The sequence below is a fragment of the Phoenix dactylifera genome, chromosome 1 (genome assembly GCF_051530095.1).
Source record: "Phoenix dactylifera cultivar Ajwa chromosome 1, Ajwa_hap1_PhDact_Kaust_v1.1, whole genome shotgun sequence".
NCBI classification, from domain to species: domain Eukaryota; kingdom Viridiplantae; phylum Streptophyta; class Magnoliopsida; order Arecales; family Arecaceae; genus Phoenix; species Phoenix dactylifera.
Genome location: NC_143190.1, coordinates 67,655,786 through 67,683,007, shown reverse-complemented (window position 1 = coordinate 67,683,007; position 27,222 = coordinate 67,655,786). Strand labels below are relative to the sequence as shown.

General features: G+C 35.7%; 1 protein-coding gene across 1 annotated transcript; it reads right to left on the bottom strand.

Moving 5' to 3' along the window:
- Positions 1-6,642: 6,642 nt before the first annotated feature.
- Positions 6,643-26,682, bottom strand: LOC103695793 (V-type proton ATPase subunit C-like). Its single transcript, XM_008777205.6, has 11 exons — positions 26,345-26,682; positions 26,174-26,242; positions 25,964-26,091; positions 25,762-25,861; positions 23,788-23,855; positions 23,473-23,614; positions 9,665-9,781; positions 9,278-9,403; positions 7,312-7,395; positions 7,141-7,220; positions 6,643-6,948 (listed from the first exon to the last, which is right to left on the bottom strand). Exons 1-11 carry the CDS (start codon positions 26,456-26,458, stop codon positions 6,852-6,854), a joined length of 1,125 nt encoding a protein of 374 aa, XP_008775427.2. The 5' UTR covers positions 26,459-26,682; the 3' UTR covers positions 6,643-6,851.
- Between the last annotated feature and the right edge of the window lie 540 nt (positions 26,683-27,222).

Here is a 27,222-nt window from a genome sequence, read left to right as displayed (position 1 = left end):
AGAGTCGTCGAGGGGGATGGGGCTTAGCCCGTAAAGATATATCACCACGGTGGAAATCCAACCTTGAAAGGTTCAATGGGTAGAAACATACCGGAGTGTGACTAAGAGGAGCACTATTTCATGTTTTCTTCATCCCTATGGCGCTAGTGCTCATAAAAGCAAGCGGTAGGATGAATTCGTTTATATAACTCTTAATGAGTCCGAGACCCAAGAGGCAGGAGCTTCCTTGCTAGCTTCCTTATTAGGACTCACCTATATGTGCAGTCGTGAGGCCGCGATTATAGAAAATGGGCGATTCCCTAAAAAGCACATTATAGATACCTGCGCATGGCCATAATAGCGCAACCCGCTTAGAACCCAGATCGGGCTATATTATGTATGCTGTTGATTTCATCTGAGCCATGGACCGAGGTTCAAGGTGAAGACCACCTTGGCTTCACAGATGTAATCAATTGTCACTAAGTGAAGGTTCAAACCGAAAGGTACCTACACCTATTACATAATATAAGATATCCAGCATTTTATTTTGATTTTAAAATTATTTAAGTTTTTGTGGGGGATTGTTGAAAAAAAACTTAAATGAGCATGCGGCCAAATTCTCGGGCCGCGTGCGCATTTGAGAAAGAGGAAACGCCCAGCGGGCGTTACGCAATTGAAAACGGACGCGTTTGAAAATGCGTCCGCAAAAGACCTTTTTGCCCCCGTTAAAAACTCTATATAAACCCCTCTATTTCATCTCTTTTAAAACACGAAAAATTTGAGAAAAATAGTGAAAAAATTCTGAAAAAAATTCTTCTTCCTCTTAGCCACTTTCGAATTTTGTTTTTACATTTTCATTCAGTTTATTTAGTTCTTTTCATTCCGCTCTTTGCTGGATCTGCAAGTCCGATCGGGTTCGCTTTGACTTCTTCCGAGACGTGCCGAAGAAGAAGTTGTAGGATCGTCGTATCTTCGAGAAGGATTGCCGGGAGATCCGTACGTGGGGGCAAATACTTCTTTGGGACAGCGTCTATGCGCTTCGACCTGTCTTCAGTCAGGCTACTTTCTTCTACTTTTATTTTTAATTTAATTTTTGTAGATTTGTAGGATTTAAAATTTTATGATATAAATTTATTAAATGCATAGATTTATTTTGTGCTAGATTAGATTTATTTTGCATTGAAATAAAATTATTTGGATGCCGAATAATATGCATGTATATGATTTCCTTTAAGATTTTTTATTAATTGAATTAATAGATTTATTTGTTTATTTATATGATATATTGCTAACACTTACAACCTCGGAGCGACTCATATCTGGGATTGGTCCAATGGAAGTCACGGGACAGATTCAATGCCTTCAATTTGCATATGACACCCTCATTTTCTGCAATGCCTCTATAGAACAAGTCCAAAAATCTAAAGTTAATTTTGTACTCCTTCGAGCTCATTACAGGGCGAAAAATTAACTTCAGCAAAACCAATCTAATTGGACTGGGTCTGACAAGGTCTGAAGTGGACATATATTCTTTGTTACTTGGTTGCCAACCTGCTGAATTTCCTAAGGACTAGAATTTCCTAGTGGAGAAAATTGAGAAGAGGCTTACAAGATGGAAACGAAGGGTCCTGTCTCCAAACTATGTTTTCTTCCCGTTCCTCTTTGGTCTTCTGCTTCTCCCGATGTACGTACATACTTCCAGTTCTTTTAATAAATATTTGGTGGCTAATGGAGTGTAAGCCCCTTAGCCTCCATTTTCATCACAAAAAAAAAGGAGAAACTTGGCCTAAAGAAGGGTTACCCGAAGAAGGCATCTTCACCGCCTTGCATGGAGACAAATGTGGCCGAGAGTAGCCTGAATATCGCCCCCAACCGGAACTAGTGATGCAGGGGGAGATCATCTTACTGTTTCAGGATGACATGGTTCCAGGTCTCGAGTTCTTCAAGGATGGAAAAGGGTGTCCATCGCCCCAGCAAAAGGTGACAGGATCTTTGTTAAGCTTGGATGATCAGGTGGAGGTGTTGAGGAATGGCCTATACACGAGTATTTCTGCAGACAAGGATATTGGAAGCCAGCTATCCATCTCTACGTCCTATAAACCCTGGAGCCAATCCGATCATTTCTATGCTCCAAGGCTGTTGCATCCCCAAGGCTATGGGCCACCCCTTCCAGTTCTACCTCAGTTACTATTCTGGCAGTAAATTCTCAGGCAAAAAAGCCAGGATTTAAACCATAACTTATTATGCTCGGCGGATTGCAACCTGGCCGAATAGTGTTCCAACATCTCATGCAAGTAACCATGGTAAACCTGGCTGAATTGAATGCAACTAAAATTTTGTTTGGCATCACTTTTATTTTTTAATTTTTAGTTTTAAAAATAATATCATAAAAAATAAAATAAAAAATATATTTCATTTAGAATTTTTATTTTTTATTTTTAAATCATTTTTAAAAAAATGAAGCAAAAAATTCTTATTTCTGTTATTTTCAAAAAAAAACTTATATCTTTTACCACCACTACTAGCACCACCTCCACCACTGCGGATATCTCTATAGCCATCGTCTCCACACCTATCATTGTCGCCGTCATTTCCACCATAACTATCATTGTCGCTACCCGTCACGCCCCAAACCCAACACTCAGGTCCGAGCATGTAACACGACTGTACACTTTCTAAGACAAAGCCCTAAAAAATATGCTAGGCATGAGACGAACAAAATTCACACAATACCAGCAATTATAATTAAACTGTTCCACTAACATTAAATCATTCCACTAACATTAAATCATCAACTAGTTCAATTACAAATTTTTCGATGTCCATCGGCATCATCAAAATGAGAGAAATAACTAACTAACTAATGAATAGTTGTACGAACTCCACGTCCCTCCCATTTGAAACTGTGCCTCTTGTAACTCTAAAAAAATAAGAAAAGTATAAGCTTTTCTAGCTTAGTAAGAATCCCAAACCGCTACAGCATAAATAATAAAAAAATAATCAATTAACAATACCAAATAAATGAATATCGTATCAATACTCGAAAAGCTCATAAATAACATGCACATAAGTTTTCATTATCATCTTTCCAAATAAGCATATATATATATATATATATATATATATATATATATATATATATATATATATTTCAAATGTAACCAATTATTCAATAATAGTTTCTTATATCATGTCATCCGTTTTCTATTAATTTGATTTTCAGATTTCTCATTAATTAACTTTCGGTTTTGGACTAACTAAGATCATGACTCAGTCCAATAATGATATCGTATCACATTATAGCCCGTGGTGGCTATCCGACCCACATTATAGCCCGTGGTGGCTATCCGATCCACATTATAGCCTATGGTGGCTATTCAGCCCACGTTATAGCTTGCGGGGGCTCTCCAGCCTACATTATAGCCTATGGGGGCTTCCCACGCATAAGCTCGTGGAGGCTTCCCATGGTCAGCCCATAGGCATTTTGACGAGGTTAATCCAAACCATATTTTATCCATCTGATTTACCTTTTACTCTTGTCAAATCAATTATCACATATACAATGAATTTCTCTTAACTTCAAATGTATCTTTGCTCATATAATTATGTTCTTAACATCGGATACGTATAATAATTCTTAACATCCGATACATATAATAACCACATAAATATATTTGTACTAGAATTTATATAAAGTATATCGTCATATGCCAAACCAAGACAAATCTCATGATGCAAATCCACCAATACAATCCAATAAACATATATATATATATATATATATATATATATATATATATATATATGGTGATACAAGTACACAAATTCTTACCTTTACTGGAGGCTGACTAAATACAATGATCACCGATCCGCTTCATGGTCTGTAAGTTGGGGTACATAGTACCCTAATTGGAACATTTTTGTGCAGATTACTCTTTCTCTACAAAACCAAACATGATTTTCAAAAAAAAATCAAATAATGGACTAGTAACCTAGACCGCCTACCAGTATCCACCTGGGGTCCAATGGTAGCTGAAATCAGTCGAGTGTAGGATGGACAAGGTCGAATAGGTAGCAACATTCAATGATCCGGATCGGTCCACTTTGGCTAATTAAACCAGTCAAATCATAAAACAAGAATCAGACCATGTATAGCTAATAAAATAGGGATTCATGATGAGAAAGTCCAGCAGTGCTTGGCAATGGTCGAGTAAATCTAGCATGATGGGTGGTTGCAGCGATACTGATCCAGGACCCTCTACTAGGGTCGCCCGGGTCCACAATAAAAATATCTGAGACCCTCCTGCTGGGTCCATAGAATCACACGAAGAGAGAGAAACAAAGGAAGAAAAATCAAGAGAGAGAGGAGATAGAAAGAGAGAGAGGAGAGAGGAGAGAGAAAGAGAGAGAGGCTCTCTTCTATCCCAAAATCGGAGAGTCCATCTCTCCCTTCCTCTTCTCGGATCGGAGGGTGGCAAGCCAAGGTGGCCCAACCCCCGACAACGATGGCCTCGGGCGGCCCTTCGGGTGCAGCACCACCAGCTATAGTGGTCGGCCGGCACGAAGAAGGGAGGAAAACTGAGAGATAACATGGGTCAATTCATGGTAACTCGGCGTAGATCAAAGCCAATCTCCTTGACAGACGGCCACATGATCTCAGAGCTCTCGGGAGGTGGCGAAACTTGGCTAATCCCGACGACCGACGGCAACGAACATAGGAGGAAGAAGCCGAAACAGGGCATCCCCATTTCGAATCAAATTCCGACGATTTGCCAGCCCAAATCGGTATGAATCAAAGCTAAAATACTAGAAAATGAAGGAGAAGAAGACGAGAAACTCAAAGCTTTCGGCGAGGTTTCTGACGAGGATTTAAGGAGGAGACTTGGAGAAGCAATTTTGGAATCGGCGGCGATTCCCGACAATTTTGATAGTGGAAATCAAAGGAAGAGGGGAGTTAAATAGGCGTGATCCTAGAGTTCGAGTTGAATTGGATTGCCCCGAATAACTCCAATTTTTGCCAGAATCGAAGGAGGTTGGAGTCTTCTTCTCCACCTACATTGTGCCATAGGGCACGATCGGGCTTGGGCCTAGCCTTTTCGGGTCGCCCACAGGCCCACGGGACTGGATTGCTATGGGTCGGGCTGGACTGGCCACTCCGGGCCGGCCCACGAGCTCAAAATCAGAGTTATTACACTACCATTGTGCTATCATCTCTACCACCACCGTCGTCACCTCCACTATAATATCTCCAATATCTCCACTATTGTTGTTATTGTCAATGCTACTACCACAGTTACTGATGGCGCTACCCTACCACCTCAACCATACTATCATTACCACCATGATCTCTAGACCGCAACCATATTGTTAGAGCTCTTGCACAACTGTTATAGCATCATTAGCAACCCTCTTCAACAGCTCTAGCACCACCAATCTAGCCTCTAATATCTCCGCCACCTCTACCATCATCTGAGCCACCATCGTATTTATATTTCTAAAAATAATTAACTATAACAAATATATTTATATTTTTTTAAAAATTAAAAAACAATAAAAATAATTTTATTTTTATTTTTAAAATATAAAAAAATAAATGATGTCAAAGAGACCGGGATCCTCTTTCCCGCTAAGTGGAAATTTGGAGCTAGGACCTCAATGTCGTGGGAGGACTAATGCTTTCACTAATTGTTTTGGATTTATGACCATTTTCAAAGGTCTACGATCTTCCATTTCATGCGCATTTTGATACACACATGTTAAACTTTCGTTCCTGCAACTGGAGATTGATAGTACGCGATCTAATCAAAACTAGCTGAGAACTTAATTTTACATTTGTTCAGTCGAATAACGGGAGGCGGAAGAGTTATTCATCGGGTATATGAATGGCATAGAAACAAACTCTGGCTTGCTGATGACAAGCACCCATAATGTCAGGCCTATTTACATGAACAATATTTAAGATTCAGAAAAAGAGCCTCGCTGAGATCAGCGTAGGGTCACAAAAATCAACAGAGCAAATGCAGCAAAAAATAAAAAAAGACAATGTGACAATTCCCAACTTTTGGATGTCTGTTGAACACCAGAATAGAATCAACACAACCAGCTTCATATCCCACGTTTTCATTAAATAAAAAGGGGGAAAAAAAACCAACAACAAATCTGACTTGCGATGTAAACAAGAAATAATCTGTAACAGCCCCTAATTATTTCATTACAGTACCAAAAAAATTGCTTCAGTTTTCCTGTTAATCAACTCTACTGAAAACAGTTCAGAGTTTTGAAGTAAAATTATTTCTTATGATGTGAGACCTCTATATAGAACAATGCCAATTTTCTGATACGGTATTGACTACCCTACTGAAGAAACACAAAAAAATAGCCACTATAGAACTAAAAAAGTTACCCTTCAAAATATTTATAAAGCATTTTTTTCATAATAAACAAGGAGAATGGGGGAACGTGTAAGATAACAGTTAAAATCCAGTGACCACTGACCACAAATACAATAGACTTGATCACAGAAGTGCTGCTCTTATATCACTGGAGAATGCCATTGAAACTCCCACCAATTGATGACAACCCATTAGGTTCAAAACAATCATAAGAACGCATCAGTTAGTAGACAGAACATGTCAAAGAGTTCCATTCATGAAATGAGTGGTATAATCAGGTTAAAAATGGTCACAATATTGATTATTACTTGAAACCTAGAACAAAATCCTCAGGAATACCACATATATGAAAAAGAATTGGTCATGTGACAATAAAAATATACAGTACATAACTATGCATCGGTACTGTGACTGAAGATAATTATTCTAAAAGTTCCGAAGTGGTTGAACAGGGGCAACGCAACCACAACTTAATTTGTATTAAACAATATTAATAGTGAAAGAGACATAGGGATAAGCCTCAGCTTCGCCGCCTATACCAGCCAAGCCTACTTCATCTTCAGATTTCCAGAAAGCACTGAAAGATAAAAGCATACTGTCAGTCAGCATTAAATTAAAATCTAATAATCGAAAACTAAGTTCACACAACAGAGACAGTAAGCCTGGTATCCTGAAGAACAAGGAGGGCAAGCTGGAGATAAATCTAATGTCATAAAGGTTACTTAGATGTTCTTCTAGTACGTGAAAATCACATGACCATATTAATTACCTATTGACATTGCCACCAAGCTCTTCTAAAATAGATCGAACTTTCTTTTCACTTTTCGCTGGAGGTGCTAATACTGCTGCCTGAAAAGAATATTTCAATAGAAGATCACATAGTACCGGTTACAACCTAAACCATAGTGAGAAAGAACAGAGATCATAGAATCTCCAATACCAAGAATGCTGGCGGCAAACCATATCTAAGAATGCTCTCTGCAAAGATACGTACAGCACAGAAGTGCATCCAGGCACTGAAAACCTGAAGGGCATATTCAAGTAGGAAAAACAAAACAATATCTTAGTCAACAACAGCACAAACAAAAAAGAAAAAAAAGGAAAAAGAAAATACAATAGGAAAAACAAGAAAACTCCATAGTAATAGGAAAAACTGAAAAACTCCATAAGCATAAGACTAACTTCATAATTCCGAGGCCCTGGCCCTCTCCTTCCTATGTGTCCTCTTTGTTCTACTTCGTGGCTACATTTCCCAGAAACAAAAGAATATATCCTGACCAACCAGGCCCTACCCATGTATTATCTTCTACTGTCATTATCCAAACTCCTTGGTCAGGCAGTTAACACCAGCTCTCTACTCAAATCTAGATGTATTCTGTCTCCACTCCCACATCTCTGTAAGTAGTCTCATCTTTAATAAAAACCACCCAGTTGTTGTTGCTCTAAGGGAGAGAAAAACAATTGTAAAAAAGAACCAAAAATTATATCCCAGTCAAAGGCAAAAGGTTACAAAAACAATAGAACCAAAAAAAAAAAAGGAAAAAAGAATACCAGATGAGATCAAGGTATCCAAGATTCGTGGCCTAGCTTAGGTGTTCCTACCGACAAATGTCACTTTTACCCCCAATGTATTGGGGGTATTTCTGTCATTTGGCATATGCAATCAGTGCACTCTTCCTGCATAGATTGTTTGAGTTTTCGTGCATTGATTGCATCCGCCAAATGATAGAAATACCTCCATGCATTCAGAACTATCTAGTGCAACATATGGGTTTAGATGTGTCATTTGCCAGTACGAACAACTTAGCTAGTTGTTCCCGGGAACTAAAACCACATCTCCATATCGCACACTTATATTTACCTTGTAATTGGCATTCGCACTAATTTCTCAACCAGCCTTTCAATCAGTGATCAGATCTCTTAAGATTTTAATGCCTGGAGTTTCCCTAATAGGTCAACCACTCTGTGGGAATCTATCACTCAATTCTACAACCTGTCTTATCACCATAGATCATAGAAATCCAGTATGCCGTTTCAGATCCCCAGCATACTCTCTCTCTCTCTCTCAACCCCAGCATACTTCTATTGCCTCGTATTCAGAACATGCCTGGATACATTTCAATCAGTGCTACCGATGCATTATACTGGTAACTTCCAAGTCTTGAATCTTGAAAATTTGCACTTCTCCTTTTTATGGTGTATCTTGTTTGTTTAGAGAGCTTCTGAATGTTGCCCATTACTGTGGAGCAACTTCATGCAAGAAGATTTAAAAAACTCGTATCCCTCTTGGGCATCCAACAATAAGTAGCTAAATCTGATCTGGACCTCTAAAAAGCTTATTAATCAAAGAAGGTTAAATTAACAAACATGAAGAGTAGATGCAGAAAATATAGAGTTTCTATTAAGAAGGAAAGATGGATTACTGGAAGCATCGCGGTACACTATTTGCCCCTAAGAGTCAAGCAATCAAAATTCTAGTGTGAAAAAAAGAATATACAATTCAATGATGCATGCCAATCTGGATGATTTGATCCAATAAATGGCGAAGCAGTAGTTTTTATGTGCACAATTTATGAATAACATAGTAAATAAAACTTTGCCCTAGGAAGCAAGGATTGGCTTTCATAACCAGGTACCAATACAGATGGGACACAATAGGGAGACATGAATTAAGCTTCTTCAAAGGTAAAGACAAAAGCAGGGAACAGATGTTCCATGCAATACAATGTTACTTCAACTTATGATACAAAATTTCAACCTTAGAATGTTTTATATTTAATTTTCCTCTTTTCTGACACACATATGTTGATCACGTGTTTAATTCTCTTGATGGAAAGAACCTCATATTAGAGAACACACCCTGCAAGTTCAATAGTAGATAGAGAACAGTGAAATAGTAAATGTACCTCCCCGTAACTAGCATAACACCATTGTAAAAGGGAGCTCCTCATGTTTTCCTGATCTTGCAATAATTTTTCGAGCTCTTGTTTCCGATTCTCTTGTGATTCTGGACTGTATTCAAATTCACGAATCTGGATCACCAAAAGCATTAAACTAGGATTTATCAGAAGTAAAATGGCTGGGAAAGATTAGACAGGTAAATAGAAAAAAACACAAACAACAAAGTTCAAAAGAAAATCCATGAAGACCTATCCATGTTTTGTACCCCTCAAAAAAAGACCTATCCATGCTCAAGCAACTCAAAACAACATGCGATGCAGAACAAATAACCATAACATAATCTGTGAACCACAACATGCCCTTCATAAAAGGTTTTTAGAAGCAAAACTTGCCTGAAATCCTCTTTCGCGTGCACTCGTTTTAAAGTTATCGGCCACCCTACCAAAGAGTGTGACAGTGTAAAGAGCATACTCATTGTCTTCATGCAACTTCTTTGATGACCTAGGCACCTAAATAAATTCATATAATGGTTAGCACTACTAAACTTAAGGAAGCAAATATGGAACTTATTGTCCAACATGCAATTGATTAAGTCCATATTAACGTCTTCATATAGAGTACAAAAGTAGATAAACCCTAAACAACAGAATTATCTTTGCAATGATGCAAAAGAGGCTTCTGATTTCAACTTGAAATTGCGGATTAAATAATGTGCATGTCCATTTCTAATATGAAACATGTTTACGTAATGGCTTTCAGGTTTTGGTCAAGGTGAACAAGCAAGGGTTCTTGAGAATGATAATGTTATTTTGATGATTAACACAACCATTGAGGCCATATCAAATTAGAAATGCAAATTAACTCGATACATCATTGATAAATGGCACACCTTCGATACATTCACGATACATTAGGAAAATGCGGTCAAAACATCTCTCAAAGATTAACAACGAGATAAAATTTATAGTAGAGAATGATAGAAAGTTTTTAAATTCATTTCGGCAAAGTTTCAAGTTGAGTATACTCTAAAGGGCAAAACTGTAATTTTTTATTATTAAGGGTATAAAACTCTAATATGCCATGCATTCTAATTTACTTGGAATATGTTTTATTGAGCTTATGTGCAAGTCTAACCCTAAGATGCAGAGAATCATGATTAGAGTTGACCCCAATTAGTTTAGAGTCGACCCCGATACATTTGGCACGCCTTGGAACGAAGTGGCACGCCTTTAGAACACTTGGCATAGAGTAGAAGTCGACCCTGGTACATTTTGGCCTGATACATATGGCACAGATCAACAGTAACTGGGGCCGACCCCAAGTTTTCTTGAGCCGACCCTAGCAGGAGCTGACCCCAAATTATCTTGAGCCGACCCCAGCTTCAGCCACTGCAAAAATAGCTTTCTGCAATTGACTGAGAGGGCCGACCCCAAGCTTCCTTGAGCCGACCCCAAGTGGAGCTGACCCCAGGTAGCCTTGAGCCGACCCCAGTGAAGCCGACCCCAAGAGACCATGAGCCGACCCCAACTTCAGAACTCAAAAAATATGTCTCTGAAATTCCTGAGAAGGCCAACCCTACTATAGCAAGGGTCGACCCCAAGAAAGCATGAGTCGACCCCAGCCTGAAAAGTCAGAAAAACAAGCTTCTAAATTTTCTAAGAGGGCCAACCCCAATGTAGCAGTCGGTTGGAAAAATATTTAAGAGGTATATTTTTCAAGAAAAAAGTATCTTTTGCAAAAATCAATAGTGCATTCAAGAGAAAGCAAGTTCCAAGTGTTCTTCATCAAGTTGCTTAATTCAAATTCCAAAAGAAGGTGGTTGAGCATTCTTCAAGTACATTCAAGAGCTCTACTAACCCCTTGAGAAGTGAAGTAACCTGAGCAAAGAAGAGAGGAGCATCTTCAAAGCGATAATTATTTCCTATCTCTTCTTTTAGTGCATACTTGTTATATTTGCTCATTTAGGAGCTACGAACTCTTTTCTTTCAATTTCTTATAAGGTTTGTTGGTGAGCCCATAAAACCAATAGTGTAGGTTGTTGGTGAGCCTGCAAAACCAACGTAGATTATTGGTGATCCCGGAATACCAAATTGTAAAAGTTTTTGGATTGTGAGCCCGAAAAACAATCCAACTGTAATCCGCGGAATTATAGTGAATTTTCAAGGGAATGCTTGGAGAGTGAACATAGGTGCTTAGGAGAGCACCGAACCACTATATTTCTTGTGTTTGCATTGTGTGCTTTTTTAATTCCACTGCACGTATATAATTAACACAAGCTAAACTACTCATACATCTATCAACTTAATTAAGGCCTTAAAAATTTAGAAAATCCAATTCACCCCTCCTCTTGGGTTGTCACCTTGGGCAACAAGTAGTATCAGAGCAAGTGCTCTCTTGTCATTTATAGTCCTAACCGACTAGAGCCAAAGATCATGGCAACCCCGCATAATGTATTATTTACTGAGGGACTTTCCACAAACATATCCCACTGTTTGATGAAAATAACTATATTCAATGAAAAGCTAGAATGAAAATCTTTGTTCAATCACAAAATTATGTTATGGAATATCATAACAAATGGCCTACACACACCCACTAAATTGATTGAAAATATTCATAAAAATGAATGGAATGTGTTCAACAAGAATTTGGTTGAGCTAAATGCTAAGGAATGAACATTCTTTATTGTGCATTTAATGAAAACGATTTTAATCAAATTTGCACATACTCATCTGCCAAAGAAATATGGGATTCTCTTGAAGCAACTTATGATATTTTCGAGAAACCCCATATTAGATTACTTGAGCATAATTGCAAGACTAACATTGAGCTTGCAGGAAATACCCTAAAGTCTTCAAATCAGGGAAAGAAAAGAAAAAGAAAATATTGGGGATGAAGACATAAATTTATCATCAATCCCCAAGAGATTCAAGAGCTTTATAAAGATAAAGAAGAAGAGCAAGCAAGAAGAAAGGAAGAAATAAGAAGCAAGAGAGCCTTGACCAAGGGAGAGACAAGCAAGAAAATGAAAGATAGGAGCAACAATGATGACATCAGCTCCAAAGAACTCTAAGAGGTAACTAACTTGTGCTTTATGGCACAAGAAGATAAGGTAAAATATGAATCTGATTTTACACTAAGTGAATTTTAAGAAGAATTCTCTTTTGATAAACTGTTAAATGCTTTTCATGATTTGTTTGGTAAATGTAGAAAACTATCTATGAAGAATAAGAATCTTAAAAAGCTAAATCTGAAAATTTCAGAAGAAAGAAATTCTATTGCTCAAATACAAGACAAATTAAATTTTGAAAATGAAAGCCTAAGGTTAAATTCAGAAGAATTGATTCAAAAAAATCAGAATTTAATTAAAAAAAATCAAAACTTAAGTAAAGAAATTAACCAATTGAAATCTTTTATTAACAAATTCACTGTAAGTTCAGAAAGATTAAAAATGATGTTTGAAAGCCAATATGCTGTTTTTGATAAATCAAAACTTGGCTTGGCTTCCTCGCTTAACAATGAATCCCTAAAGAAAAAGGTTATAAATTCGTCAAGCAAACCATCAAAAAGGATAACTTATTTCAAATATGAAAAGAATGGGCATAACAACTTTACCTATAGTTTAAGTACAACTAAATCAATTGGTAAAGTTATTACTACTAAACAGATTTGGGTTCCAAAAGAAACCATATGCCCTAACCTTTAAGGACCCAAGCAAGCTTGGGTACCGAAAATGAAAATATGAGGGTGTATATGTAGGCGTGCCAAGCTACCCATAAAACAAATGAAACTTTCATGCAAATGGGTGCGTTGACACGTAATTAAAAATAAGTCTCAATTTATTCACTAAATCTAGTATAAGGTTTAACATTCTACATCGTGTATTGAGATTATCTTTGTTTGGAATTGTGATACTCCCTGCATTAAAGCCTTTAATACCTTATATATATGTTAAAGTTTATTTCAGCGATCTTAGCATAAAATTTTTTTTGTACTTGCATGATGATAAGAAAACAATGAATGAATATATATAACTTTTTCCTTCAAATTTTCAAAATCTAAATTCCCTCTCTAGTACTCTAGTATAAATGTTTCATGCTGATTTCCTGCTTTCATGTTAAAATCTTATTGAGCATAATACTTAAGAAATCTTATTTCATCTCTTGTTAAAGTATGAATATAATTTATCATTATATCATTCATTCCTTATATGATTATACTATGATTTGCTCGATAAGTCGCATGTGTGCATCATATGTTAAATCATCATCATTTTGGTTCAATCATAAATGATTAATGTGTTATGATCATAATGAAAAACTCACTTAAAAAGTTTTACAATAATAAATTGTTTTTTCTCTACAAGTAATTCTTAAGACTATTCATAATCAGAATTTTGATAGAAACAATTGTTTAAAATAATTTGATTAAAAGTTAACTGGTATATCTTACTGATAATTATCTTAAGCAAATAGAATCTAAGCTAAATTGCTTCTAAAAATAAAAAATTGGTTTGACCTTGATAAATTTTCTTATTGCCTCACATGGGTGTCCTTGAACCATCTTATTTAATGAAATTATCTCTTTAGTTCAAGTGACTTGTGCTTGCTTATATTTAGGCAATCTCTTGAGTAGGTAACTCAAATTCAATCATTGTCATATCTTATGTCGAGTCATCTAGTTAAGAAATATGTTGTATGAATATTTTTGTATCTTAGAGAACTTAATGACTTGCCTTCAAGAAAGGAAAAAGATTTTGTTAATGATGCAGGATCCTTGAGCAAGAAAATGAGAAATTTTAACTTGAAGGACCTCTATACAAGATGCATAGAACATTCACATGCAAACAAAAGAGAGGACCCTCTTCAGCCAAAAGTTTACACAGAATCTAAAAGATATTTAGCTTGAAGAAAGCAAAATGTATCGGTAATCCTAAATCCTTCTCTTGTGAGTTAGTTGAGCAAAATCAATAGTCTAAAATTATATAGTAGCATGATTAGAACCTTTAATTGCTGATCATCTTAACATCATGCTTCATGCTCATGCTAACAATAATTGTTTCATAGTAGGATTAAATTGAAGCTTACTTTGACATGTATAATACATAACCATGAAATACACAAGTTTATGCTTCAAATCTCTAATTCAAAATAACTTGTGATAAACTATGAATCCTTGAGCATAATGAAAATATTGTTCGCATGATACACATCTATATGCATCATATTAGATTAATTCTTTATTATGCTCTTTCATGTAATTACTTGAAAATAACAAAAAGAGAAAGAAAGATAAAGAAAAAGAAAATGAACATTGTTCAAGGGAAGTAAAAAAAAAAAAAGCCTAAGTAAATACTCCAATCTTAAGTTAAAGCAAAACACGCATAATATATTCAGCACATTTGTGAGACGTGTGTAAGCATTCTTTTAGAAAGAATAAAATCCGTAATAAACTATGTTTAAACACAGAGAGTTTGGAGTGAACATTTTTAAAAGGAACGGTTTAACCTATCTATATTGCTCATCATAGGGATGGTGCCAATGGGAAAGCTAGCGGTAGTACTCGGCACTATTTGATCCAACTATTCGGTGTAGAGCATATTAGGGACGGCACAAGAGGAAGGCTAGTGGTAGTACCTCGTGCCCCTTCCAACTCTACCGGTTAGGGAGCAAATAGAGTATAGAACATAGAAAAGTAAAACCAAAAAGAAATGAAGATCAAAATGTTCATTGACTGCTTAAAGAAAGAAATTCATAAAAATGAGAAAATGAATGACATGATAAATGAAAATATATATAAGAAGGATTGTTGCTCACATTGATAATCTCAAAATAAAAACAAATGAAACTAACGAACTTTGGAAAAACAAATGAAGTTTCAATCACCTTAAAGCACACCTTGACATGCTTGTTCTTAATGCTTTAATACATGATGTTATGACTTAATGCATATTATGTCTTAAATGTGACATGATGTTTTGAATTATGTATTCAGATAACAAATATTTTCTTTAAGTATAACTTGTAATGCTCCATGCTTGAACAACTTATTTGAAACATGTTTCTACCAATAGCAATTTTATTTTTCTTTTTATGATATTTATAATTTGAAATAGGCTTTAACTTTGCACACAAGTTTTTTGCTTCACCTTTGACTTCGAAATAACTTGTGTTCCAAAGCCTAATGAAAATTATTTTCACTTGCATTCCATACTCATCAATGATATTTTGGATTTTTCTTATACTTTTCTAATCAAAAAAAATTTATTAAATCAGTTCCAATGCTTGAATATTTGAAATATTACATGAGAATTTTTTTAAAGTATTTTTGAAAGAAATTTCATATTTGTCGTTTATGATCACTTTTAGAATATGAAAGTTGAATATATTTGCTAAAAGAAGAGAAGAATATTTTTGTTTTAATAAATATCTTCTAAAAAATAAAATAAAAGAATAATCTAAATTTGTAAATTAAGCAGAATGAATTAGTTCTAATTTATCTTTCATCTTGCCTAACATTGGTATATAATGTCCCGATACATGTTAAATTGCTCCAATTTGTAGCAAAATTCAATATTAATTACAAAAATTCTGAATGTGATCTAATGTTTTTGAAATATGTATTTCAACCTTAATAATTTAAGATGAGCTACAATATAGAAGATACATATCTCAAATTATGATTTTGAAAGCCTTCTTGAAAATCTTTATGAAATTCAAAATCTGATCTTCTATAAAAGGTTAAACACAATATAAAATACTTATATCGTTGCATTTTTGTAACTTTCATTATATCCTTCAATGATTGCATCATTTTGGAAAATAACTCAATATGATTTCTAGATGAAAACTATAGTTTAAGAAAAATAGAATTAATTTTAATGCCTTGGTTGTTTGCTCCGATACGCATTTGAAACATATCATTTTTTATCTTATAAGTGTACTGAAATTAGTTTAAATGATGTGTTTTTCAATGATCTTGATTGCGAACAAATATTTCTAAACATATAATTTTATTTTGATATTAAAATATTTACTATACTTCATGTATACATTGCTAAGAAACTATGACTAAGAAATTGAAATTTATAAATATACACTTGAATGATCTTCCATATGTTTTTCCTGCATAATTAATTGCTTCTATCATTAAAATGAAAAGCTATTTTTAAGAAGAGAGTGATCCAAAAACTTAAAATATTTCAACTCACTTAAATAATTCTTAATGGAAAAAAAATGTAATTGCTTTTGAAAGAAATTTGAGCTTCAAAAGAATTATTTTCTAATTAATATTTCAGTGCATACTTTCAAAAATTAAGAAAAAGCATAATTTGTTCTTGAAAGATTAAATAGGATGATTGTTATAAATTTTGACAAACTCTAGATCACTCTACATTCTTGACATCACAAAATTTCAGTTTTATTCATGCTTATTATTAAAATTCTGAAATTCAATAAAAAAAATGTTTAAAGAAGAATATATCTTTTGAGGGAGAGATTTAAATATTCAATCTCTTTGCATTTTGCATCTTATTCAAAAGTCACTTTATTTGGTGCATACCTTGAATATTTTATGTTTGATTCATGATCATTTTTTGTCAATTTCTGAATTTAACTGTTTTACTTACAAAGCATGAATTGATATTAAGAGACTTACATAAATGAAAGAGAATTGAATGTTCTTAAAGCGAAATCATTAAAGGTTACTCTATATAAAATTAGCAAAAGACTTTGGTAAGCACTTGATCCAACAAGTAGTATCAGATTTTGTGCCTCATTGAATATCTTTTGAAAGATGAATTTCCATCTGTACCTTATCGATAAATTATTTATTTTGAAAACTAATTAAAAAAGATTCTATTTGTCTTAGTCGAAAATTTACCTTGGAATCTACTAATGAATTCTTATTGGCTTGCACTTTAATGTTTCAATCCTGAGCCAATTCATTTTAATTGATTTTAATGCTATGATCTTTAAAGGAGTAAAAGAAAGTCTTTAAAAGAGCTCTAAAAGAACTTTCAAAGCTTTGAATTTTATGTATACTTTAAGATGTATCATACATTACATGAATCCATGTTTTGGTATCTGTGCCCCAATGTTTTTATATCATGAAAGAATCTTGAAGTCATTAAAAATCAATAATTCAGCATAATCTTATGTTTTTCGAGTATCCAAGTTTCGATCTTTATCTTATACTATACTCCAAAAAATTAATTAAATTGCTCTCACGTTGCTATATACTTAATAGAATAATAATAAATAAAAAAATTTAAATTAAAAAGTCTTCATATGTTATTAAAGATCTTTTAAAAAAAACAAAAGAGAGAAAAGAGGTTGGATTTTCATTCGCGCTTTCTTTGAAAATCATTCTTGATTCTCCTTGAAATAACTTGAAAAAGATTTTATTTACACTTGATTTAAAAACTATCTTTGGAATTTATATTTAGAGATCTTTTCTGGCTCGTATCTCAAATGTGTCATTCTTAAAGCCAAATTTTCCATCCTTGATTTTGATGATATTTGTTACCCCTAAAATTATCTCAGGTTTATTCTTTTTGAAAGAGAGGTAAAAGAACTTTAAAAGAATGTTAAAATCATCAGATTTAATGTGATCTCATCATAATTTTGAAACTATCTTAATTGGCTCTGTTCTATATTCATTATCTTACCCTGACATTATTGCCTTGAGTTACATGATGCATATTCTTGCAATAATTTGACATGCATTGAATAAAATATTATCTTATGCTTAATGTTTCATTATTTTGCAACCTTTTTGATGCTGTCAAAAAGGAAGAGAAATATCTGAGTATATGCTTATAATGCTTTATGCCTTGAATTGAATATAAATCAGTTTAGATTGAAATATGTTGATTATGTTAAAGCTGATTAACTCTAAAGCATTATCATGAAGTGTGTTCTTAAAGTGTCTCCTAGATTATGTATTTGTTTTGACTTGTATTTGCTCTTTATGGTAGTTTGTATTTCTTCTCTAAAACATTGTGCTTTTGGCATAGATGAAATACAATGTTTCTCTTGAGTTATGATTTTTGTTATTGTCATTACATGCTATCCATTTCATTGTTATTCATTCTTTTTTATGATAACAAAAAGGGGAAAAAAATATAAGGAAAAAACTAAAAGCAAATTCTATAAGAAAAACTGTATAGGGGAGAAAATATAATAGGGGAGAAAATATAAAAGGTATTGGCATATTTAAGGGGGAGACATGTGACAAAGAAAATCTAAATTCTGGCACATAATCATAGAGATTTTTCTTGCCTCGATACATAACTTGAAACTCTTGCACTGGCACAAATTTATGGAGTCTTATCTTCAATAAAACACAAGAGTAAGGGAGAGCAAAACTAGAGTTCAAATTGGCATAAATTTGGATTAGATAGGGGGAGATTTTGGTTGGCACACTCCTTAATTTAGAAAATTCTGAATTTTCAGCTTTTAAAGCATTTTCTAAACTTCAAACCTCAATTATCATATAAACATCAACTTGGGTATACTCAATATTTTTGTAATCATCAAAAAAGAGAAAATTGAGGATGATAATGTTATTTTGATGATTAACACAACCATTGAGGCCATATCAATTAGAAATGCAAATTAACTCGATATATCATTGATAAATGGCACACCCTTGATACATTCACGATACATTAGGAAAATGCGGTCAAAACATCTCTCAAAGATTAATGAGATAAAATTTATAGTAGAGAATGATAAAAAGCTTTTAAATTCATTTCGACAAAGTTTCAAGTTGAGCATACTCTAAAGGGCAAAAGTGTAATTTTCATTATTAAGGGTATAAAACTCTAATGTGCCATGCATTCTAATTTACTTGGAATATGTTTTATTGATCCTATGTGCAAGTCTAACCCTAAGATGCAGAGAATCATGATTAGAGTCGACCCCGATACATTTGGCACGCCTTTAGAACACTTGGCACAGAGTAGAAGTCGACCCCATAAGAGATGGAGTCGATCCTGGCATATTTTGGCACATCCTGACACATATGGCACAGATAAACAGTATCTGGGGCCGACCCCAAATTTTCTTGAGCCGACCCTAGTAGAAGCCAACCCCAAATTATCTTGAGCTAAACCCAGCTTCAACCACTACAAAAACAACTTTCTAGAATTGATTGAGAGGGCCGACCCCAAGCTTCCTTGAGCCGACCCCAGGTGGAGCCGACCCCAAGAAACCATGAGCCGACCCCAACTTCAGAACTCAAATCTCTGGAATTCCTGCGAAGGCCGACCCCACTGTAGCAGGGGCCGACCCCACTGTAGCATGGGTTGACCCCAAGAACGCATGAGTCGACCTCAGCCTGAAAAATCAGAAAAACAAGCTTCTGGATTTCCTGAGAGGGTTGACCCCACTGTAGTAGGGGTCGGCCCCTGCTAGCCTGAAAAGTCAGAAAAACAAGCTTCTGAATTTTCTGAGAGGGCTAACCCCACTATAGCAGGGGCCGACCCCACTGTAGCAGGGGCCGACCCTAGAAAAGCTTGAGCCGACCGCAGATTAATGAACAGTGACTTGAGCCGACCCTAGAAGAGCTTGGATCGATCTCAGCATGGCTGACAATATAACGGCTAGTTCTGCAGATGTACTTTTTGAGTCTCCAACGGCTAGTTTCTCCATTCCAACACCTAGGTTGGGGAAGTATTTAAGAGGTCTATTTTTCAAAGGAAAAGCATCTTTTGCAAAAATCAATAGTGCATTCAAGAGAAAGCAAGTCCAAGTGTTCTTCATCAAGTTGCTTAATTCAAATTCCAAAAGAAGGTGGTTGAGCATTCTTCAAGTGCATTCAAGAGCTCTACCAACTCCTTGAGAAGTGAAGTAACCTTAGCAAAGAAGAGAAGAGCATCTTCAAAGCGGTAATTATTTCTTATCTCTTGTTTTAGTGCATACTTGTTATATTTGCTCATTTAGGAGCTACAAACTCTTTTCTTTCAATTCCTTGTAAGGTTTGTTGGTGAGCCCGTAAAACCAACTGTGTAGGTCGTTGGTGAGCCCGCAAAACCAACATAGGTTATTGATGATCCCGGAAAACCAAATTGTAAAGATTTTTGGATTGTGAGCCCAGAAAACAATCCAACTGTAATCCGCGGGATTATAGTGAATTCCCAAGGGGATGCTTGGGGAGTGGACGTAGGTGCTTAGGAGAGCATCGAACCACTATACTTCTTGTGTGTTTGCATTGTGTGATTTTTAATTCCACTGCACATATATAATTAACACAAGCTAAACTACCCATACATCTATCAACTTAATTAAGGCTTTAAAGATTTAGAAAATCCAGTTCACCCCTCCCTTTTGGGTTGTCACCTTGGGCAGCAGTTCTTGTTACAAGACGAAGGCTTCTGCTCATTTTCCAGTTGTGCAATTAGTGTGACTATGTATCTGCTTTTTCCCTTGTCCTCTTTCCTTCTGTTATCAGTTCCAAAGTGTGCACCTTTCATTCAATCTGATCTTTGAGTTTAGTTCCTTCTGGGCTGCCAATGCTTCATATTTTCTCAATTTCCGCATAAGTAACTCCAAGCAATTGTTTCCTACTTTTCTCAAAAATAAATTGAGCTAAACAGCAGCAAATCTATAAAATTCTGAGCCAAGTTCATGCTGGAATGATGAAAAATAGGAGGATCCCATCATTTTTAGAGAACCATATCTCCTTCATTGAGACGTATTACTGAATTTCTCATGGCCTATGACTGCATCAGTTCATTAATGACCAATAATGTGAAAAAAGACCAAGCATAACCTGTGACAAACTACACTTAGTGCACCTTCAAAAGCACCAACTTACAGAGCTGTGGGGTAACATACATCAGAACTTTATCTAAAGATTGTAAATGAATTGTACAGCAAAATGCCCGAGGAGCTAACAAAAAAAAAATAGATCCTCTACCAGCATTTCTTATCCTCTAATAGCAAAGATATAATGGTATAATCTTAAACAAAAACAATTCAAGTATCACAAAATGAATGCCAGGACAGAAAGGTTACAAAGAAACAAGAATTTTAAGCTAGCTGAGTTACCTAGCTAGCAAGATCACTCTATATACCTTTATGGAATAGTAAGGCCTGTCTGTTAGCACAGTTGCGACCTTTTTTTTTTTTGTTTTTGAGCATTGCCATTAGAGTTAATAGACAAAATACTCCACAGAGGTGGAGGAACAGATACAAAGCGGGTCCAGAGATTCTCCCCAAAATGGTGAGCAACAAAAGAGGCGACCTAATCAGCCGACCTATTTTTTGACCAGCCTAGCTCAGAACCTGAATAATGTGTCTTACTATGATGATAATGACCATTATTTTTGAAAGGCTTGTTTACTGCTAATCAAAATGAAGATTGTTAACTCTGTGGTGATTGATAAAGGATTCAGCCAGTTTAAGAAGAAATGTCCTATCTATGTGTATATCTAACAAGAGAAAACATCAATTGTCTTGAGTTACTTTTCCTTGTCTAACAGTCAATTGAACCAAGGGTAATTTTCAATTGGAAGTCCTTCCAAATACAAAGGGTTATAATCTATAATGCCTTCTGCACAAACTATGAAGTGACAATAATAAAGCTGCCAAAAAAATATCTTGGGTTAGTAAAAAGATTCTAAAAAGTAAGCCATCAAAACATATCAAGTGATGTATCAAAAAAAAAAATAATAATAATAATAATAATAATAATAATAATAATAATATACTATATACTAAATCTAGTGTGCTTGATAGCTTTTCATCAATGTTGTCTTCCAGGAAAAAAATATAACAACATGGCTAGTCATTCATCCCAAGAAATCTTTAATGTGGTTCTCAAAGGTCCTCCTCTTTTAACTATCCATGCCAAGGTTTTCAGAAAACCAACAACATTTAAATATTGCTCCGCATAGAAATGGCCCTATCCCGCACCTTTCCTCTAGTGAATTTGCAATTTTAAGAAACAACACTCAAAGAATTAGAACCTCAAAAGAGAACTGTCAAGAATGTAGCAAGTCCTCGTCTAGTAAAAGTTGCCCTTGGAATTATAATAACCAGAACTTCCCATTCCATGCATATGTAAGAAAAGGTGGATTTGTACAAAAGGCATAAAGAATTTACTAATAGGACTGAAATAGTACCAAATCCAAACTATCAAAGAAATCATTGAAGGAGGAGACTACACACTAGCAAACAACTTAAACTAACATAAAGCAAACAATGTGCAATTTAAGTGAAAAAAACCATAATTAACAAGTCTTACACATATAGTACGCCATACCATACCAAACCGAGCAGTACACGACGTACCGTACTGCACCAGTTTGGTTCCTATATACGGTCGGAGGCGTACCGAGTATCGATATTGCCAAACCAGCCCCCGTACCGGACGTACCGATATAGTGATAGAATGGCACCGGTACAGGGCCCGATACCGAGACGGCGTACCTTGCTTACACAACTATTTAATATGCATTAAATTCTTTGCCATTTGCTCATCCTATTAAGAGTTATGTGCTTATTAGATATGAACTTTTTATATCCATTCTCAAAGTTGCCATCTAGAAAACCTAACATGTTCTTTTCTTCTTTCTTGACCTTTTCACACAACTCTAGAATTGTACTAGTGTTGAAATCTCTCTCATTAGAACAGTTCCTCATGACATTGATTGCACATGCCTATAACATCTACCCAGGAATGCTTGATATAATCAACTAATAGAACTTTTGCACTTCTCCGATTCATTTTAACTTATCCTACTCTAAATAAACTTACCAAAGATGTACCTTAACATTCAAATATTGAAATTCATCTTGTTTATGTAGGCCATTGCTACTCACTACTATTCTGATCACTATGCAATTGAAAGTAACCCTTCATGGAAATGATTGATGAACAAGGATTATAAACCTGACTCTAAACAATTGGGACAAGCATTGATGGTTATCATTGTTTTTATATACATCATCAAATACATATAATATCTCAATAAATATTCTAAAATTTTCGTATACCATGTGTTAGACCATCGGTGCAGGAAATTCATAGGAGAATGCCACTCAACGATCACATGCACGACCAAGAGATACTTCTAGAAAGACAACTCAAGACAAGAAAAGGAGCTAGATCACATTTATATCATCAAATCCTTTTGATCATCCTAACCACAGCATACATCAATTAAGAAGATATAGAAATCAAGAAGTTTTACCACATAGGTAGTCAAAGTTTCATAGCTTGAGAGCCAGTCCTTTTGAGAATACTTGGGAACAACAGCAAGAAGTGTCACTAAATGTTCTGACGTGATGATATCCTCTGGCTTTATCAAATTGGAAAGGTCACGGACGGCTAAGCTGAATTCAGAAGAAATACAATTTTAATTCAATGTTGCAACATCGGTGCCTTTTCAGGAGAATATAGGTGGTCTTAAGTATGACTTTAGATTTGCAAAAGATCTTGAAATCCCATCCCATAAAGTTACAGTTTCAGGTATGAAATGTTCAAAGTGGCAACCAATCAGTCATACCTTCCACTCTGCTTTCTGTTTATTGCATTAAGCTGACCACGGATATTGTTATACTCTGCTGCACGAACCTGCAATATACAAATTTAGATGGCAAGATTAGGCTTCATTTTAAGCTGATAGCTAATAGAAAATTACATCCTGATGACTGGATGAGACTTTGCCACATTGAGTTCTTATCATTATATCAATTGTCTTTCACTGAACTTGTTTCTTATCAGAAGAAAATTAAAAAAAAAGGAGGAAGAAGAATAATAAGGTTTCCCATATAAGCAATTACAGCAGCAGCAGCGAGAAAATATTTGACTATGAAACATAAAAACCTTTGAACTTTATAAGTGTGAGGACCCGTGCGAGCGTATGTTTAGTCCCACATCGATTATTTGCTGGGTAGATCTTGGGTACTTATACAGGATCAAGAAACCCAAATAATACCTTCCAGCTAGCCATTTTGGGTGAGGTCTTGAGTTGTTACGAATGGTATTAGAGCGAACCCGGCCCATAACCTATGTAGACTAGAAGACACTGTAGCACGGATCCCTTGGGGTTGACCACAGGCCGATCGTAGTATTTATGATTAGATTTGAATGGATTTGAACCCTTAATCTGTCGAGGACGTCAGGGCTTGAATGGAGAAAGTATGTGAGGACCCGTGCGAGCATGTGTTTAGTTCCACATTGGTTATTCGCTGGGTAGATTTTGGGTACTTATACAAAGTCAAGAAATCCAAATAATACCTTCCGGTTAGCCATTTTGGGTGAGGTCCTGGGTTGTTACAATAAGCAACCTATTAAATATCTCCATAAGAATGAACATTGAACAGCATAAGTACAAAGGTAACCATTATATTAAGTGCCTCGACAATCTCCAAGCAAGGAAGGTTTACTAAGCAGCGCCAAGGTGAACCCTTGAGATAAAGCAAAAGGCATTTAAGCAAGTGCCTCTCCAATGTCCAGCACTATGCTTCCCATCCTATTCATGCATTCTTTTAGAGCTCTAATAGCTTTATTTTGATGTCGATTTTGGTCTACTCATCCCCTCATAAATAAAGAGCTACTCTAGGATGTTGAATGGTTTGCTCTTTTGTGTGATGTGTTGTTTATCAACATGAAACATGTTTTATGAAGCGGTATTTTATTTTCATGTTTGAATTTTCAAGCCATTTTAGGACATTTGATGGTTATTCTTGATGGCTTTGATTTAAAAACATGTTATGGGAAGTGATATTTTGACGTGGTGTTTTAAAAGATGTGAAACATGAAATCTAATATCCAAGATGATTTAGCACATCAAAACCTATATAATTAATCATATGATGTTTCGTATACAAAAATAATTTATTTTCAATACAATTATTGAACTTTTCATAAATTAGAACCTTGCTTTCTTCAGGCAAGCACCATTTTGGTGTATAGCACCTCGCGCAATATAGCGGCAATAAAGGGGTCTTCTTGTCTTAAAGGCACCTTTTGGCTTTGACAACCTTGAGGCCCTAGATATTTATCTAGCAACCAAGATTAAGGTCTTAAACAAACAGACATGTATATACTAGATGAAACACAATAGCTGATTGAGGCCATGGTTAATACAAACTTTGGCAGCCCAAATGACTCATTCAACATCTCTAGTCTTCAGGACCAATAACCAATCTAAAGTGTCCAATTAAGACGTCCAAATCTGTTTGTATGTAGTTCCTATTCAGGTTGAGGTCTAAGGCATTTGCAGTACTTCTAAAAGCACTATTGAAATTCCTATTAGCAAATCATGGAAGTTTATAATAAGTAAAATGAGATCGTTCGACCATCCATAGTTCTCTAGCGTGTAATCTAAATTTTCAATTCACATACTTGTTTTCAGTCTTATTACTTGGTGATCCTAAAAGAAAGGACAGCAATACTAATAAAATAATCTTACTGAAGAAAAATATTTGAATGAAAGAAGAAGAATTTAAAGGATGAAAGGAAATCATCAACTGACCTTCATGTCATCTTCAATTTTCGCTACTTGGACATGAATGCTGTCAACAGTCTCCCTCAACGGTGACATTGTCGGGTACTTGGCTTCATCCCAAACAAACCTGCCATCCCCAAAACCATTCATTTCCCCACAAAATCAAAACTTTTCATCAAAACGCATCCGAAGAAATCAAAATTCCGATTCGTCACATATATTCCGTTACCTCGTGAGGTAGGAATCCACAGGAACCCCATCCACCGTCAGCGCCCCACCCTCAACGCCAGAAGCCCGCTCCATCTCCTCAATCTGGCGCCGGATCTTATGAGACACTCCCTCTATGAACGTGTTCGACTGCGAATTCTCCTGAATCATCATCACAGCAAAAGCAAACAGCGAAAATCCAAAACAAACCATTAGAAAATCCGGCAAGCACCTTGGCGAGATCATCACTGAGGAAGAGCAGCGAATCTAGGGTTCCCACTCGGAGATCGGGGGTGTTGAACTGCATCAAGATCGAAATCAAGAATTCAAAACGTAGGTTCGGACCGAACCCGTGAAAACCTAAAAACAGGACCAGAGATGGGAGAGGGGATCGATTGATTACCCTGTATAGGGGGGTGTCGAAGGAGTGCTTGGAGATGGATTCTTGGAGGCGACTCCAGTGAGAGGAGGCAGAGGCCTGGACGGGGAGAGAGACGATCCAGTATCTTGCCGCCATCACCACGATCTCCAATCGATCTCTCCTTGCTTTCTTTCTTGATTTCCCCTCTTTTTCGTTTAATCTATATAATAACAATCATAAGAGAAGCGGAAGATCCTCGAATGGCTCCAATCCTATGAGATGTGCTGTCAGTATACGTTTTTAGTATCGAGCAATTTCTGTGAACACTCGCATAGGTTGCCTCTCAGGGGTTCAATTGCCTGCCGGTCCGGCTTGCTCCTTCTCGTAAATGTAATTTTATTTATTTATTTATTTAATTTTTTCTGGCCATAAAATCTCTTCAGAACGATTAGCACATACAAAACTATCCAATCAGCTAACCAGTTGGCTTCACGATACACGTGCTTCGCCTACACGGCCATTCTATATCCGATGAAATGTATGGCTTCAAGTCTTCAACTGGCTCGCCTTTTGGGTCTCGAAACGTTCGCCAATTAAGGCCTGGCATATTGATTCATAACCATGTGGAGCTTCAGGAGACACCTGTGGATGGAACCCTAAGATTATATAGAGCTGGATCATTGTTCTTCAATTCTCAGTGCAATTCAAATTCAAATAGTGTGCCAGACTCTCGGATCTAGTTACAGAGGACTCACCAACTTTACCTGCATCATATATTGTGCACTAATATAAATGCTCACTGAAAACGGCATCCAACTCCACATAAACATCTTGCATCCACTACATTTCATGAAGCAATCCTCACCTTTCCTCTTCTACTCCTCACTGCAAACTATTTTATGAGAGACGCACGCATAATT

Bases quoted from the DNA above. Each gene is read 5' to 3' on its own strand.
- LOC103695793 (XM_008777205.6), bottom strand. From the start codon at position 26,458: ATGGCGGCAAGATACTGGATCGTCTCTCTCCCCGTCCAGGCCTCTGCC. The intron at 9,404-9,664 runs GCAAGTTTTGCT...TTGGTGATCCAG, and splicing joins CACGCGAAAGAGGATTTCAG to ATTCGTGAATTTGAATACAG. The intron at 7,221-7,311 runs GTATTGGAGATT...TATTCTTTTCAG, and splicing joins GTTTGCCGCCAGCATTCTTG to GCAGCAGTATTAGCACCTCC.